The 15672-nt window shown below is 42.2% G+C and overlaps 1 protein-coding gene across 2 annotated transcripts; it reads left to right on the top strand.

Moving 5' to 3' along the window:
- Positions 1–2347: 2347 nt before the first annotated feature.
- STMND1 (stathmin domain containing 1) lies at positions 2348–11402 on the top strand. 2 transcript variants are annotated; one of them, XM_080579237.1, is made up of 4 exons: positions 2348–2752; positions 3609–3789; positions 5936–6090; positions 10224–11402. In XM_080579237.1, exons 1-4 carry the CDS (start codon positions 2669–2671, stop codon positions 10494–10496), a joined length of 693 nt encoding a protein of 230 aa, XP_080435363.1. In that variant the 5' UTR covers positions 2348–2668; the 3' UTR covers positions 10497–11402. The 2 variants fall into 2 exon arrangements, with proteins under 2 accessions (XP_080435363.1, XP_080435364.1); XM_080579238.1 differs by having other exon boundaries at positions 9666–10342.
- Positions 11403–15672: the final 4270 nt, after the last annotated feature.

The following is a 15672-nucleotide window of genomic DNA, read 5'->3' as shown; positions in this document are numbered from 1 at the left end:
TCCTTTTCTCACCTTTGCAGCAGCTCACTAATTTAAGAGCTTAAAGAGGAGACAGCTGATAAGGCTGCAGACACTGAGAGGCCTTGCCTGCCATTCAGTTCTCCAAATCATCCTGCAAGCCACTGAATAGTTTTGGATTTAAGATCCAAAAACAGCTCTGGTCATTTTAAAATATACATACATTTCAACTTCCTCCGTGTAACACAAGCAATTATGGAAACAGCTGTTTCTGATTTCATAGTGATTTTTCCCAACATGCACATCCGTGTGACTGGCTTTTGGTTTTCATTCTCACAAGACAAGGCACAGAGACCTGCACTTTTTCCCTTCCCACCACTATTAGCTTTTTCACAGCTCCTCTCTCTCCAATTACAGTGTTGCGCTTCACATATGCTATATCCCATGGGTTTTCTTGAAGGAAAATATCCTATATTTGTATGCATTGGGAACTAACACATGTCCTGGTGCATTGCTAGTAGTAAAACATGCCTATTCTTAATTTTACAGATTGATGAAAAGCTACTAAAATGAGGAAGACTTTCCATCATTCTCGGTCGGCATCAGCATGAGAGCAGTCTGCTCTTGAAAGCTTGTAGCTCCTATTGCTTGAAAACAATGGTCACCATGTCAATTTAACCACACGCACAAGAAATTCAAGGGTCTGGCTCTAAGCGTACAAACTGTGAGATCTAAGAAGGTCCTTTTCATTCCATAAATATGAACATGTGCATTTCTCATGCTACTTGTTAGATCCTGTATATCTCCTAAAAAGGAAGGCAACCGATTGATGTACCAATAATTAATTTGTAAAATATGAAACAAAGCTTACCTGGTTTCTGATTAGGCTACAACCTGTGATTTTATATTCAATCCATTTCTTTACTTTAGAAACTGAATTTCAGTTTCAGTATTTTATTCCCTTATGTTTGAAGGAACAAACAAAAGTCACCTTTTAGCAGCGACTAAAATTTCACTATTGCTTACTTATAAACAAGTTTTAGAACTGCACTATCACTGCAAGTGTTTAATCAGGAATTCAAGCAAGAAACTCAGCCTGCGCATCACATCCTGGCATGCACCAAGTAACAATCACATTTCAGCATTACCACATACGACCAAACATCTAAGAGGGGAGGAGCAACAGAACAGAAACAACAACAAACCAGCGCACCAAAAGGTTGACGTGAATTCTGTGCAAGTTCAAAGAGGACATAAGTATCAGGTCCCTGTTGGTTATTTGTAGAGATGGGGTGTGGGGGGAGAACAAGCAACAACATTTCTTGAGACTTGTTTCTCAAGAGACAGTACATTCACATTTGAGAGTTCCTGGCACCTCTAGGATGCCAGCACAGTTAGGTTTGAACAGGCATACACGTGGCTAGAGATGCTAGCTGCATCCTGGAAGTCGTATAATAACCTTAGTGCAGTGTTTTGCACAGTCAAAAAAAGGCATGCTGAGGTGGGGAAGATCACTTCAGGCTCACTGCCATGCAAATGAGTTTGTGTGGATTTCCAGCCAGACCAGCTGACAAGTTTGGGCTGCAGACAAGAGGAACGCAGAGGGCTGCCTGCAGCCATGCCTACAGAATGATCTCCTAGGCTGGAGCCATTCTCTCCGAGCACTGGGGTTCATCTGATGCTGAAAGCTCATCAACCTTACTACATGAAGTATGCATTTGTCATGTAAACATCTCAGTTTCACAAACATGGAAAAAAAATGGACAAATTTTACAGTAAGTTTTCTGATATGGAGTACAGTCACAAGCTGACATTTATCTGTTACGAGGATCTCAGGACACAAAATTTCTCATAAGCATGAGGTATTTTGAATACTTTGATTTCATACAAAGTGTCTGTTTCTGTCAACATTTGCAAAACTAAAATTTATTTCTTTTAACTATAACAATTGATGATCTCAGCCAAAGTAACCTGAGACACGACCGGTTATGATCTTCAACTGACAGCACTCCATTAACTCTGCTATCTTTTATAAAACTTCTTGGAAGCAAATCTCCAATCCCCCGTCTCCTACAAACATCTACCTCAAAGGACACACACAGAAGCAAGTGATAATCAAGAAAGCGTACAATGATTTTGGAGGACATTTAAAACATTTTCCCTAACCACAGCCAGTCCTTGTCTCCTGACTACTTTTACTCTCATTTAAAGGTTGCCTTGCTGTTTGGAATTGCAGATCCAGTGCTTATCTTTTCCAATTTCTAATGGTAATGAAGAATACTTAAGAAATCCAACCAGACACCAATGTGAGTACTTATTTTACCTGACAGTATCCTGTTCCTATAAAAAAAAAAAAAAAGCAAAAAAGCTGAAGACACTCAAGTGCCTTCAGCTGAGTTCCCACAGGAGGTTCCCTACTCCTCTCAGTGACCTGCAGAGACTTGCTGCTTCCAGACCCACATCCCCGGCTGGCACAGAAGAAACACACTCCCTCTCAACTTCAGATGAGGGTGCTTGGACAAAGATGGTGACGTCTGTATGCCAGGACACAAGAAGAAAGCCTTCTGTGGTGTTATTTATTATAGCAACAGGCCCTGGCAACAGTTGGACTCCATGGTGATAATGAATAACCAAGCTCCTAAGGAAGAGATGAGGGCATTTCTACTCCCTGGACCTGCAGCAAGGAGAAGCAGATGGTCACAGTTTCGCCATGGGCTGCAATACTTCTAACAGGGTCGCTGTAGCACAGCTGCCTCCTGAGGAGCTAGAGAAGAACCAAGAAGCCAAAAGCCAGGTAGTGACTTCTTCTAGACTCTCTATAAAGTATGTTACTAGATGTCTTAGCATGCGAGCATATAAGGATGTGTTTTTGCTGACGTAACCATAACTCATAACTTTAAGAGAAGGGTTATCACTTGGCTTAATCCAACTCTTACACTACAGAGGAAGTAGGCCCACCATTTGGTCACATGCATGACCTGATTTTATAGCACCAGAAAAGCTGCCTTTCATGGTCTCTGTCACTTAACTTATGAGAGAGGCAATTAGAGGCACTTATCTCCCACACCAGTGTGGAATTACAACACTTCAGCAAGGTGGGTTTTGCCATAAAATGTTATTATGAGGCAGGGGACTTGTATATATGCAAATACTCCATGGTACATGTGCACGACCACTTTGTGTGGTTTGCATAGTTGAGCTGGATCAAGTCCAAACACGCAGAGAAGAGACAGAAGTACATCTAGGCTCTAATCCTGCATTCTTTGTAGGTTCAAAGCCCTTGTTTAGAAGGTACATAGGTTAAGACCTTACCATGTGCTAATTTAAAACTCTCGGCGTTTAAATTCCTAACTGCTGACCCACATACAGATGGCACTTACAAGTACTGAAACAATACTCCAATATAGCCACACTGGATTATGGACACATCCAGGCTTAAGGTCATTGCTTCCTTTCCAAAATGCTATAAGAGACCCTTCATCACCATGAACATCAACCTGTGACAAAACACGGATAAGTATCAGGAACCACTATCTTCCACTCCACTTTGAACCTGTGGAATCTCTGGGACTATTTTAGACATTGCCTTCTTCTTAAACGTTTATGAATCCTCAAGGACTTCTCTCATTTCTTTTTTCATTTTCTTGTAGACTACAAGTGCCAGCTTTGCTAGAACAGGGACTGTCACCTCATGGGGTGGGGCAGCTTGGCCAGTGGGCACTTCAGAGAGAGGAAGCAAAGCTGAAGACAAGGCCAGAGCAGGAGACTCCCCTGAGGACTTTGCAGAAAGATTTACGCCTTCTCAAAAAAGAAGCAATGTGCAAAGCACAGGTAAATAGTACCTGAAGGTCACACCAGCTCCACAGGGACCCAGGAATGAATCATCATGAGAGTCTATTGCTACAGCCAGCTTCAATCCATAGTAACATTCATCCTGCGACACCACAAGGGTTGAGCTCCTAGCACTACTTTAAAGCCATGCAATAGTAGTGGAAAGTATTTCCTAACCACCGGTTATGTTCTGCAGCATGACTCAGCCCTCACTACGAGCACAGGCGGCAGGGTATACACTTTTCTTGGCAGACTCTTGGAACTGACCAAGAGAACAAACTTGCTCAGCCTTGTCCCCACAGGTCGCCCTCGCTAACAGGGATTAGGGCGCACCAGGAGCGCACACTGCCCACGCTAGTGCTGTTGGTCTGCTGCCATCACGTGGAGGGGGGTTGTTTGTCTTAAACAACAAAATAGTGAATACAATTCTCCTGACTAGCATCAGGTGTAGACAGTAAGTAAATGCCACATTACTCCTTAAGTTTACAACCAAAAGTTTCAGGGAAAGTTATTATACAGAAAAAATAATAAAAATCCCAGAAGTTGTCACAGTAATAAACAGAGATCTGCCAAGAACTTTTCTAAATTTCTTAAGAACAAGGGAACATTTAAACCCAAACTCTTCTCTAACCTTAGGATACTGATGTAGTAAGAGGATGGAAAATGGAAAAGCAACATAGTCTTTGGTGACTATGAAGTCCCCAATTTTGTAGTTTAACTCTGTTTTTCAAGTGCTACGAACAGCTTACATTTCAAACACTAAATCAAATATCTAAAGTGGCTGTTTGCTCTTTATCATAAAGAAGGGTTGCAATAAAATATTCCAAATTGAACAAAAAAGGAATAATTACTGGTGTTTGCTATTCATTACAGAGGACTTAACTCCCAGTGCCACAGAAGGACGTGATGAAAGGATTTCATTTCAGATTGAACAAAATGATTTGCTTGCTCTGAAAGCGTTTCATTTAGAGTTCCTTTTCTTCCTCCTTGCTAAAAGACAACTTCACAGGAAGCTTCTAAACAAAGTTTTTGAAATCATGCTTAAAGCTTCTGTTTCAAGACAAGAAAACCAAGATATATCAACTTCATTTTTTTTTCTGAATGCATGTATTAGTGAAACCAATACAATTTCACATCTCTTGTCAATGCTGCCTACTCATCGTGAGTTTTTATTTTTTTGCCAAGGTATGTTTTGGTGTATACTGGCTTCTGACATCTACATGTGCTGACTGACAGCTGAGCCCCAGTGCTTTTTGGTTATTTTAGGAGAGGTACAGAGTCAACTTATACAAGGTGGTAGACGTTCTGCATTTTTGTTTTACTACCCGATATAAAAGAGCCAATGTTGCCATACCCACTCTGCTTATAAAGAGTGGCAGATGTCAGATAACTGACTTTGATTTAGTCCAAGTATTCTTCATACAAAAGCTCTATTTTATGCCAGTAGAGGTTGGGCAGATGGTATAACTGTCAACTGAGGGTTGAAAGATCTGATGTGTCTTGGCAGTAAGTTATCCATTGTTTATTCATATCTAATATGGGGAAACTGAACAGCCACTCAGAAGGGTTATCAAAATAACTTGGTTTTTATTCTTAATTGCTGTTTATAAATATATAATTGTTGTATTGTTGCATTTAAGTATGATCATACGCAGTCCTTTTGTGACAAAAATCATAGACAATGAAAGCATATGAAAATTAGCATTTGTTTAACAGAAGAGCACGGTGATCCTTACAAGATGGCCTATGAATAGGCTTGTATTATCAATCCTACGTTGTCTTTCTCTAATCAGCTCACCGAACATTAGAGAACTTGAATTGTAAAGAGCTCTCCATGGCCCCTGTTTGGGAACATGCTTAGGAATTGCCTTGACAAGCCTTCGGCACATGCTTCCATGCTTTCCTGCATACGGCCCTCCAGGTGTAATTGGCCACAGTGCAAAACTGAACTCCATTTTTCCAACCACTAAAAAGCTTACTGCAATGTTTAAGCTGTGAAGAGAGCCTCAAGCAGGCCTTCTCCACTGATGTTCTCAGTATGCAACCTCTTCAATTAAACCTCTGGCACTGGAAATAGCGTTCAAACAAATCTTTGTGATCTAAGTGCTCTACATGTAATAAATTCTAATGTTTTCACTTCTTGAAGATGCACTGCTCACCAGTGAGTTCATCAGTCAATCACGGCCCTTACAAGAAATAGAGAGACAAAAATCATCAGACATTCTTGAGGAGCTGAGGATGCAGGGGATAATCAGGAGCAAAAGCACTACTGCCAGGACTGAAGAGGTGTATGAAAACAAGGTAAGCATCATTGTATAACACAGGACCTCTGCTACAGAGCTCTGACCCTTCTGTGAGCTCCCTGAGATTCACCTTCTGCACATGCAAAGCATCCAGGCATACCTCCTCTAAGATTTCACTGGCAAGTTGTTTAACAACAGAGAACTGTATTACAGGGATGTTAATACAACAGAAGTTGGCAGCAGTTTTCTTTTAGCTGTTTACAGCTTCCAGGCTTGTTTCAAATGGGTACAGAGGAGACTGTGACAGTATTAAAGGACTCCCTGGGAAATTACAAGCCATAAGCTTGTTTCTCAAGCCTGCAAAACTAGGAGAAATATCACTTCCAGGACTTAAAATTACACTTAAGTGAAGAACTCGGAAATCCTAAATATTCACATTTCTGAGAAATGTGAAATTTGCATTTGATCTCAGACTCGGAAACCATTAAAAAAAAAACAAACGTTTTGTAATCATTTTATAGAATAAGTATTTGATTAAGAAACTATTCTGAGTAATAACCTAAGACTTATTCTGGCTTCCGAATTCAAGCTTATTCTTTGTTGTCAAGCTTTGTGTTAAAGGTCAGTTGCTTCTTACAGATAGGGTTTCAAGTACAGACAGCAGGAGGGAGGAGGTCTATAAGGAGTTTGCAAGAAGTTTAATGCCATTTGTGGATGTGTCCAAAGTATGATCTTAGCACTACCTGGACACAGTGAACACAGAAACAATTCCAGCTCTAACCAAGGATGATTTTGAGTAGCTTTGCAGTTTGAGGCAACCTATTTACACATCTCTGACATTGGCCACTTACATTAAGGTAACATGGAAGCCTTCATAAAAAGGACTAAACAAGCAAATGCCACCTTGCTGTCCGGCCACTGGTGCTGCACAACACATCTCCTATTGCCATCACTTTGGAAAATGGGGCTGGAGGATATCTGAGTACAGCTTCTCCGTAGCCTTATTTCCCCACAGATTTTTCGAGTGCCTGAAGGGATTATCCCCTCTGCGGCTAGATTTAGGTAACATACTGCAGGCAGGTTTTTGTATTTTTCCCCTTCTGAGACAGGAGAGTGTCTGTTCTTTTTTCCTCCTGTATTAAAAATCTGTCTAGTATTAAATTACACAATTTTATTGACAGAAGCTCAGTCTGAGCTATTTTTCCTTGGAGAGTTTCTATATCCCTCCCCTCAGCAGAAGGAGGGTTGTGTTTTTTTCTCTTTAATATTAAAAAAAAAATCAATACAGCTTTAAAAAAAATGAGCCTTGTACTTTTTCACTAACAAAGCCAACTTTTCCAAGCAATATTTTACATTCAAGCTGGGCCCACTGCTGGGCAGCCTACAAGTGAAAACATAAATCTGTCACTAGGTGCTAACTGTTAGCTCTCCCTTAGTAGCAATAGAAAATTTGGCCTGTGCTGCCTCCTGTAAGAATAATTTATTACATTAGAACTAAAAATCCAGCAGATTACCTATGAATAGAGGGGCTAAATGTACTGAATACAGACACAGTAGAAAAGAGTTATAGCCTAACATATCCCAAATTACAACACGCAGCTATGAATTTTGAGCATTAACACATGGGTAAAGTGACACCTGAAATTTTAAAATTGACCATGTATAAGCATGAATGGCTTTGTGCTGAATTTCAGTCCAGCACTAGCTCCAATGAAGAAAAACACTCAGACTTCACCACACTACCAGAGACTAGTACAACCAGGTTTGAGATTGTTTTTACAGTAATATTGGAGATTGAGATATCCTTGCAGGAGTTTTCCCTTCCTGTTTGCAGTTCTATTCCATAGAAGTATTTGCATCCCTTAAGCCATGGTAGCATTACCCGTCTTCTCAGGATTTCCTACTGCTGCCAAAACTGTGAAACAGTTTTTCAGCCTTCAGTCTTTTGACTGTCCTTCACTTCGTCCTGAACAAAGGAACTCCGAGCAGCATAGGCTAAGATGCCTGTTTCTACACATTACTGCTCTAAAGGACCAGAACTTTTGAGAGCAACATTTTATCGGTCCAGTCTAACTGAGCCAGGAAGAGCAGTACACATCACAAGATAAACTAGACTCTACAATTTTAACAGTAGCTCTTAATAAAATTTCCAGTAGAGCCAGACTTCAACCTAAAATATAGATGGCTAGGTTTCTTTGAATTATTATGTTTTGTCCTTTTTTTTTTTTTAATTATTTTTCAAAGTAACTGCTATTTTTCTTCCAGTGCTTCAAAAAGATTTTATCTGATGTCAGATTAAGCTTTTAATAAACACTGGACACTTAATTCATTAGTGTACCAGTAGTTGTGGCATATAATCTATCAAGTACCTTTTTTCCAAGTCTACCTATGTGTATAAGCTAGAGGGTAACCAAAAGGACCCAAAGCTAGTTTCAAATAGAGCAGTCTACAGGAATTTGATCCACTTACCATGAGTTAGCATTTACAAAAGATGTACAAAGGTTATTTTAGCTTTTCCATTGCTGTCAGCTTTCAATGTGGGTTCCTTGATCTCCCACAACTATTTAGCTCAAAGATAAGTTATTTGCTCAGCTTATATAGACACAGAACAACCCAGAAAGCAGCCTGTTTGCTAAATACCCTGCTTAGTTTGGACATATAGGGAAGAATTCTCAATATATTTCTTTCTGTACAGTCCACTTTTTTATCTTGGGTAAGAAAATGACAAGCTCAGTATTTGATACCTTCCCACTTTGGGCTTTCATTAGAGTGCCCTTTGTCATTAGAAAAGAGGTGGTGCTTTTTTTTCTTTTTTTTTTCCCCAAAGGGGAAGAAAAAAAAAGAAGTCTTTTGTTTCTTTTTTATGATGATTGAACATTACTTTGTTTAGACTTTTTGGTGTGTCATCTGCATCCAAAATGTCTTCTTTGTATATCAGGTTTCTTCCTACTGATTCATGCTCTGCCTTCATCTCACTAAATGAGTCATCCTCTACACTATTTGCAGCACTTAACACTTCTGGCAGTGAGGCCTGACTTCTAAGGTTATTTATGGCAGCAGAAGTCTGGGGAGCAGGTAACTCAGGAGACTTATAAACAGGACAGTGAGTATTTCACCATAGGTCCTTGGTTTGAGTTCAACACTACTAAAACTGCTTATGATACGGACAGCAGTAGACTTCAGCTTCTTGGATGGTCAAATAATCACCGCACCCTTCCAGCAGTAAGTGCTGCCCTCAGCAGCAGAGATCTAGGAGTGGGCTGCTCATTTGCATGCAGTAGAGGCCAGCAGTATCATGATTATGAAGCTCTACCAAAATCATTCTTAAATCTCTTCATTAGTAGTAAAGTAACTTCCCTAAACACCCATGGCCTCATTACCAAATTCCCACATCTGGTGGGCATACAGCAACATTGCAGGCTTCAGACGCATCACTCACTAGAAAATGGGAATTCTCACTGCAAACACTCACTCATGAGTGAACACTGAGGATATTAGCACATTATTTCCAGGCTTCTTTTGGTATCAGAGTACATCACCTCTGTGCAGGGGAAAAGAAAGCAGAAGGTAAGCAGCAAAGTGTCATTCCAACATCAAAATCCACTCTGCTGAAAACTTTCTATGTCTCTACAGAAAGATGCCCTGGAAGAGACATTGAAGAAGCCACCAGCTAGGCTAGAAAAAATTTGGTTTGAAAACAAGTACATGATTTTACAGAAAAGGACATGAAGATTTTTACTGAACAGAAAAAACAGGTCATCTGATTCTGCTATGTATTCTCCAGCATTTGCTTCACCACCTAAAATCCTCTGCTTTTTATAAACTGACTTAATGCAGACAGTTTATGTGCAAGGTACTACCAAAATCTGACCAGTGGCAGCACAGTGGATCCTGTATTTATCTAATAGGTGTCAAAAGGCCATACAGATAGTTTACTTTTTCTGAAAGCTGAAAGATTATCCTAAAACTATGCATAGGAGAGGAGCCTCTGGAGCAGTTTTTCCTGTAATAAAGCGATGTATCTTCTATGGACACCAGAATAAATCGGCTAAGTTCAGTGCTAACTGGAGTAGTATTCTGATCACATTTGGGTTAAAAAAAAAAAACAAACTATTGCACGTGTTTCATGCCATCTTCCATGTCCTTCCATCCCTCTTTACAAAGCAATGGGGTCTCTCTGTTTTGTTTTAGATTAGGGAAGAGGAACTGAGCAATACAGCACAACACACTGCATTATTTCCAGCAACTGCCCACCAAACTACAGGTGAACAGACTGAGAAGGACTGCACAAGTTGCGGAAGTCATGGAAGGACAGACAACCCTCAACCCTCACCTTTAGATGAGGAGCCTGGTGTACTGATAATGGAAATACCTGCAGGAGAAGCCACAAATGATTACACTGAGGGCTCTACCATTGAGTCTGATATAAGTTACAACTGCATCAATGAAACAATCTGGATCTAAGCTGTCTTGAAAAAAGGGAACCTCTATGCTCCCTACAACTGTCTTTTCCTGGAGCATAAGTAGACAATTTATCTCGAGGGGACAGCTGAGCCCTGCTACCACCTATTTCATCTGGGGAAACTGAATCTAATTTTAAGTTCTTACACACTAGTTGAAAGAAAAAACAAATAAGAAAATCGAGGAAGAGATAAATTAGTGACCAGCCTGTCTGCTCTTTAAGTCTCTAAGTTTGAGCACATACACATTACCATGGTTCTATTAAATTTACTTTATTAAGTTTAGCTCACTTCTTGGATGGCCACATAGAAAGATCCCCTTTTCCTAGGCAGCAGAGAACCGGAGGTTGGAAATACATTGTAATCACTCAGAAAGGCAGACATGTATGGGGAAAAGAAAAAAACAAAATGAACAGCTGCAAGGATTTGGGGTAGAAGAACATGATGGGACCCTAAGCATACGAACAATGAGTTTTAACTCACTGTGCAGGGCAGCTGGCAGAGAGGTGAGAGCTTCAGATAGCAAGGCAACAACAAGCCACAGGAATGTCTGTGCTTACAAGGAAAGGACAGAACAAGTAATGGAAATACAACAGAGAAAACAATTAATTGGTTGAGATATATAGTGTATACGTGAGTTATCACTATGTATAGGAAGAAGATGCCTATTTTCATAACAGAGCAATGCAGTTGGTCAGTCTTTTGAATGCCCCACGCCCAACCTCCAACATGCACACAACATTTACTGTAGCCAGCTCTTCCAAAAGCTGGAAGTAAAACAATGGTGGCATTTGTGTTCTACCTGTTACCAGCCCTACCACCCCCTTCTGGTTTGTCTCTAAATATGCCCAGTCCCCACTTCCATTTGTGCCACAGGCTGTACCCACTTCCCTCCCTCATCAATCCCACACCACGCTCACCTCTGCTCTGAAGCTGGCTTTTTTATTTCTTTACCTCCAGCTACAGATACCACATCTTCCTTTCCACCTTCCAAGCCATGAAGTTCAGCTGCAGTACAGGACCTCTCTTCTCTTAAATCACAGGCCAGGTACTGTAGAACAGGAGAAGGTAGCCCTTAATTTTTATAGTCTCATGGTAGTTCTCCCTATCACTCACAAGAAGAAAGAGGTTTTTCTGTTTCCTTTTCTCTTATTAGACTTGTGCTAAATCATTATGGGGAGGAGCAAGAGCTCAGCTCTTAACCAGCTGGGATCCCACCTAAGAAGCTGAGTGAGGAAACCCATCAGAAAGGGACTAGTACTTCAGTCTAGCTCCAGGTCTGGCCAAGCTGGTTGTTTTTACGGAAAAAAAAAAAAAAGTGACACTTTAACAAACAAAAATGGAGCTGAAAATTATCCTGTACTGCCTGGAAAGAACAGTAAAAATACAGAGGAAAAAGTGAGAAATATTTAGAAAACAGAACTTTGCTCACCTGACTTGAAATTATCTAACAATCTGATAGATGGGAGAAGTAAGACATCTCAGGATATGTTCTTACCACACAGTTAACCCAGGCTGTTTGCTGATTTTTGTCTCAGGTACTTTAAGCTAAGGCTACCTAGCCAGGCTTGGAATAAAAACTTGTCTATGTGCATATATTACCCATACAGACTGTTCTACCAAGCTAATTTACCTCCTTTTGTAGTGAATGTAAAGACTAAGTTACTGAATTACTAATGGTCACCCAAAGCCTTCCCACAGCTTCAGAAGGTCAAACTACTGCCTGTCCCCAGCCAATGCCATTTCTTCTACTATTTCCCAGGTGAGGATTTAGCTCCCTGCAGCACAAAGTCCTAGAAGGCCTTGTGATACAGACAGAGAAGCACAGCAGTAGGCAGCCTGGTATATGCGTTGTCAAGGGGTGGTTGTGTTGTCTGGCTCACCCTGCTAGACCAGCACGAGTAACATCCTGAGTCTTCTCTAGGATGAACTTTTCTCTTGAGCTTCTCCAGAGGGCAAGACGTTTTGTGAAACTAAGATTGAACTGGCTGAGCAACTGGATGATTCCTATCCTTGGCATTCAGGGACCTCTACATCTTTGCTCTAAACCCCTCAGATGTCTCTGTGAGAGGTTATGATCCTTTGTCTCAGGCAATATGTGCAGGGAGGCATTTGGAGCCTCCGGCTCACACAATAAAGAAACGGTCAGAGTAGGAAGCTGCAACACGTAGTCAAACTCCTCTGCGTGCAGGGCTCCGTGGGGAGCATATGCTAAGCCCTGCACAGCCCAGCAGCTCCTCTGCTGCTCCAGGTCTCTCTGAGGTAGCTACAGCTGATCTGCATGTCACAGCGATGAGCTACCTGCATCTAATGCACATGGGGGAAGGTTTTGGTGTCATGAGACCAACATGACATGAGAGTAACTACAGGGGGGCAAGAAAATGGAACCGAAATGGGTGAGCATGCCCACCCAGTGCAACACACCTGCTGCCCAGGCCTGCCCGTGCCAGGCGCTTTCCCCAGGGTTGTACTGGACTTCCAGCAGGAAAGGCAGCTGGCCAGCATGCTGGCTGGCAGAGGAAGCACAGAGGGTAGCACAGCCTGCCATGTGGACAGGTTTGTCCCTTTTGCCAAGTCTCAGCTCTTGTGGACCAACCAAACCATGTGTGCAGGTTGGTGGCTCCATGCACTGCCTCAGCAGGGCCTAAAATTTGGCCCTTCGTATCACAGAATCACTGAATATCCTGAGTTGGATGGGACCCACAGGCATCATCGAGTCCAACTCCTGGCTCCACACAGGACTACCTAAAAATCAAGCCATATGTCTGACAGAATTGTCCAAATGCTTCTTCAACTCCAGCTGACTCAGTGACTGGGAACCTGTCCCAGTGCCCGACCACCCTCTGGGTGCAGAACCTTTCCCTAACACCCACCCTGTCCCAGCCCCATGCCGTTCCCTCGGGTCCTGTCGCTGTCCCCAGAGAGCAGAGCTCAGCGCCTGCCCCTCCGCTCCCCTCGTGAGGCAGCCGCAGGCCGCCATGCGGGCTAGGCGCTCGCCCTTCCTGCCTGAGGCGCCGCCATTTCACCGCCCTCCTCCGTCCCCAGCAGGTGTCACCCTGCCCCGCGCCACGGCCATGGGCGGCGTTTGCAGCCTGCCGGCCGCCTGCCCCCGAGCAAGGGAGCTAAGCAGGTGCCTCGGCATCTCCAGCGGAGAGATCAGGTGCTTATTTATGTATTTGTCCGGGTTTTTTTGTTGTTTTTGTTTTTGTTGTTTTTGTTGTTGTTTTTCCCAAGAATTTCTGAACAGGAAAACGTACCAATCAATTTCAATATTGAAATGAATGGCCCTTTCAGTCACGGTTTCCTAAGATACTTAGCTAAAAGAAAGATGTGGATTCCTTTACACAGTCACAAGGAAGAATGAGAATGTCAGGAAGAGAAATTAAAAGGAAATAAAATTATGGGTATATTACCAGTTAGCTTTTTTTCTTTGCCACAGGAAGCCACACTAGCCATTTCTCTAACAGCCACGTTTTGCTCTGACAGGGGTTTGCATCTGTCTGAGGGGAAGGAAATAACATGTGTTTGTTTTCATGTGAATGCACAGTCAGGTCTTTTGGAGACTGACACCTGTGTTTGTCTGGCGAGTTCATTCCTGGGCAGGTAAGAGTGCTGCTGTAGTTCCTTTTTTGATGTGGTCAGAGCTGCTCCCTCCATGGCTGTGTTTCTTTTCCCCTAGCATAGGATTTTGTACCTTTATCTTGCCTTCCTCATGTTCCTCGGGCGCTGTTCTTCTCTCTGACCCAGTTCTCTTTCCCTCCAGCATACAGAGTCACAAGTCTTTACCTTGTCCCTGCTGCACTGCAATTCTCTATATGCTGGAGGAGAATGTTATGTTTAAAATACTAATCCTTTCTGCTGGACCACCAAAATTCTCCCATTTCAAGGTGGTGTGCGAACATCTGGGGCAAACAGCTTTCTCACAAAAGGGAAGGCACAACGGACCACTACACCCTATGACTCCAGGGAGAAAGGAAATACACACCTGGACCAAGAGGGGCAATCTGAAATGAACCCTTCGTGTTCAGTAGATAGGAGGAGCTGGCAGGAACTGAGATGATTCCGATTTTGCAGTGTTTGAACTCGACATCCAAACCGTAGCATCTTGCATAAGCCTCTGTTTTGTAAACAGCCTGTAGTGCTCAGCCAGCATGCCGCAGCAGCGCTCAGAAGCTGTCTCTTGTGAAGCTGCACTGTTTCCTAATTTGCTTCATGCACACTTCTAATGCCACCTGGAATGATGAAACTAAAGTCAGTCCTTAAAGTTTTATACAGGCTTTGTTGTAGCTGTCTGCCTCTTTAAATGTACCTAAGACCAAGCCAAATTATTACATGGTGGGGGTAAAATTGTGCTACAAAACACGATGCTTTGGCATGAATTCAGACATCTTAATGCCAGGAAGGGCCGTTAAATAATGTCATCTGACCTCCTACATATACAGAACATTGCATTTAGTTACTGAGTGTAGTACTAAGGGTACAGAGGGATCTAAATGAAAAATCTGAATCAGGGCCCTTCAACCTCTCTTCTTTTTTCTACGTTTATTTGACATTTCAAAACAACTTGGCTGCTTTTCAAGTGCTGTCAGAAGTGCTGTTTCCCTTTGAGGAGCCAGTAAGTTCTAATTTCAGGCAGCTCGTGAAGAGAAACCATCATTTCTCTTCCCAGCACTGGCCCAGCAACTACTGAGAAGAGACGTTAGTGATTGCATAAGCAGCTACTGAAGAAATCCCAACTGGTAGAAGACTCCCAGGTCTTAATGCACAAGGGGAAGTCTGGGGGCAGAGGGAAAACAGAGAGGGCAGGATTCATGAGGAGGGAGGGCTGGATACTGGAATGCTTTAGGACATAGAAGTCTCTGCTGCGCAACCCCTCCCAGAATAGGAATAACAAAAATATTTCCCTCCTTCTCCTTTTGAAAAAAATCAAAGCGTTTGATAAAACAAAGACACAACTTTTACAAAGTAAAAACGGTAACAATCGCACGCAGCAGGGACTCAGTTTAGCTCAGAGAATTCCCTCTCTTTCCCTGTTGTCTTGCAGATTAGGAAGGCACAGGATAAAGAGATCTTGTCAGGGATATTAATGGAGCTCTCCTGCCGAGATAGCGTACATAAGCTCCGGTTCCAGCCTCCCTGTTGCCATGAAGCAGCTAGCTCCGGAGATGTGTTTCCAAACA

The sequence above is a fragment of the Anser brachyrhynchus genome, assembly GCF_964034855.1.
Source record: "Anser brachyrhynchus genome assembly, chromosome: 2".
NCBI lineage: Eukaryota > Metazoa > Chordata > Aves > Anseriformes > Anatidae > Anser > Anser brachyrhynchus.
The sequence above is the reverse complement of the archived record's forward strand: the minus strand, read 5'-3'. Positions and strand labels throughout refer to the sequence as shown.

Bases quoted from the DNA above. Each gene is read 5' to 3' on its own strand.
- STMND1 (XM_080579237.1), top strand. From the start codon at position 2,669: ATGGGCTGCAATACTTCTAACAGGGTCGCTGTAGCACAGCTGCCTCCT. The intron at 3,790-5,935 runs GTAAATAGTACC...CACTTCTTGAAG, and splicing joins AAGCAATGTGCAAAGCACAG to ATGCACTGCTCACCAGTGAG. The intron at 6,091-10,223 runs GTAAGCATCATT...GTTTTGTTTTAG, and splicing joins AAGAGGTGTATGAAAACAAG to ATTAGGGAAGAGGAACTGAG.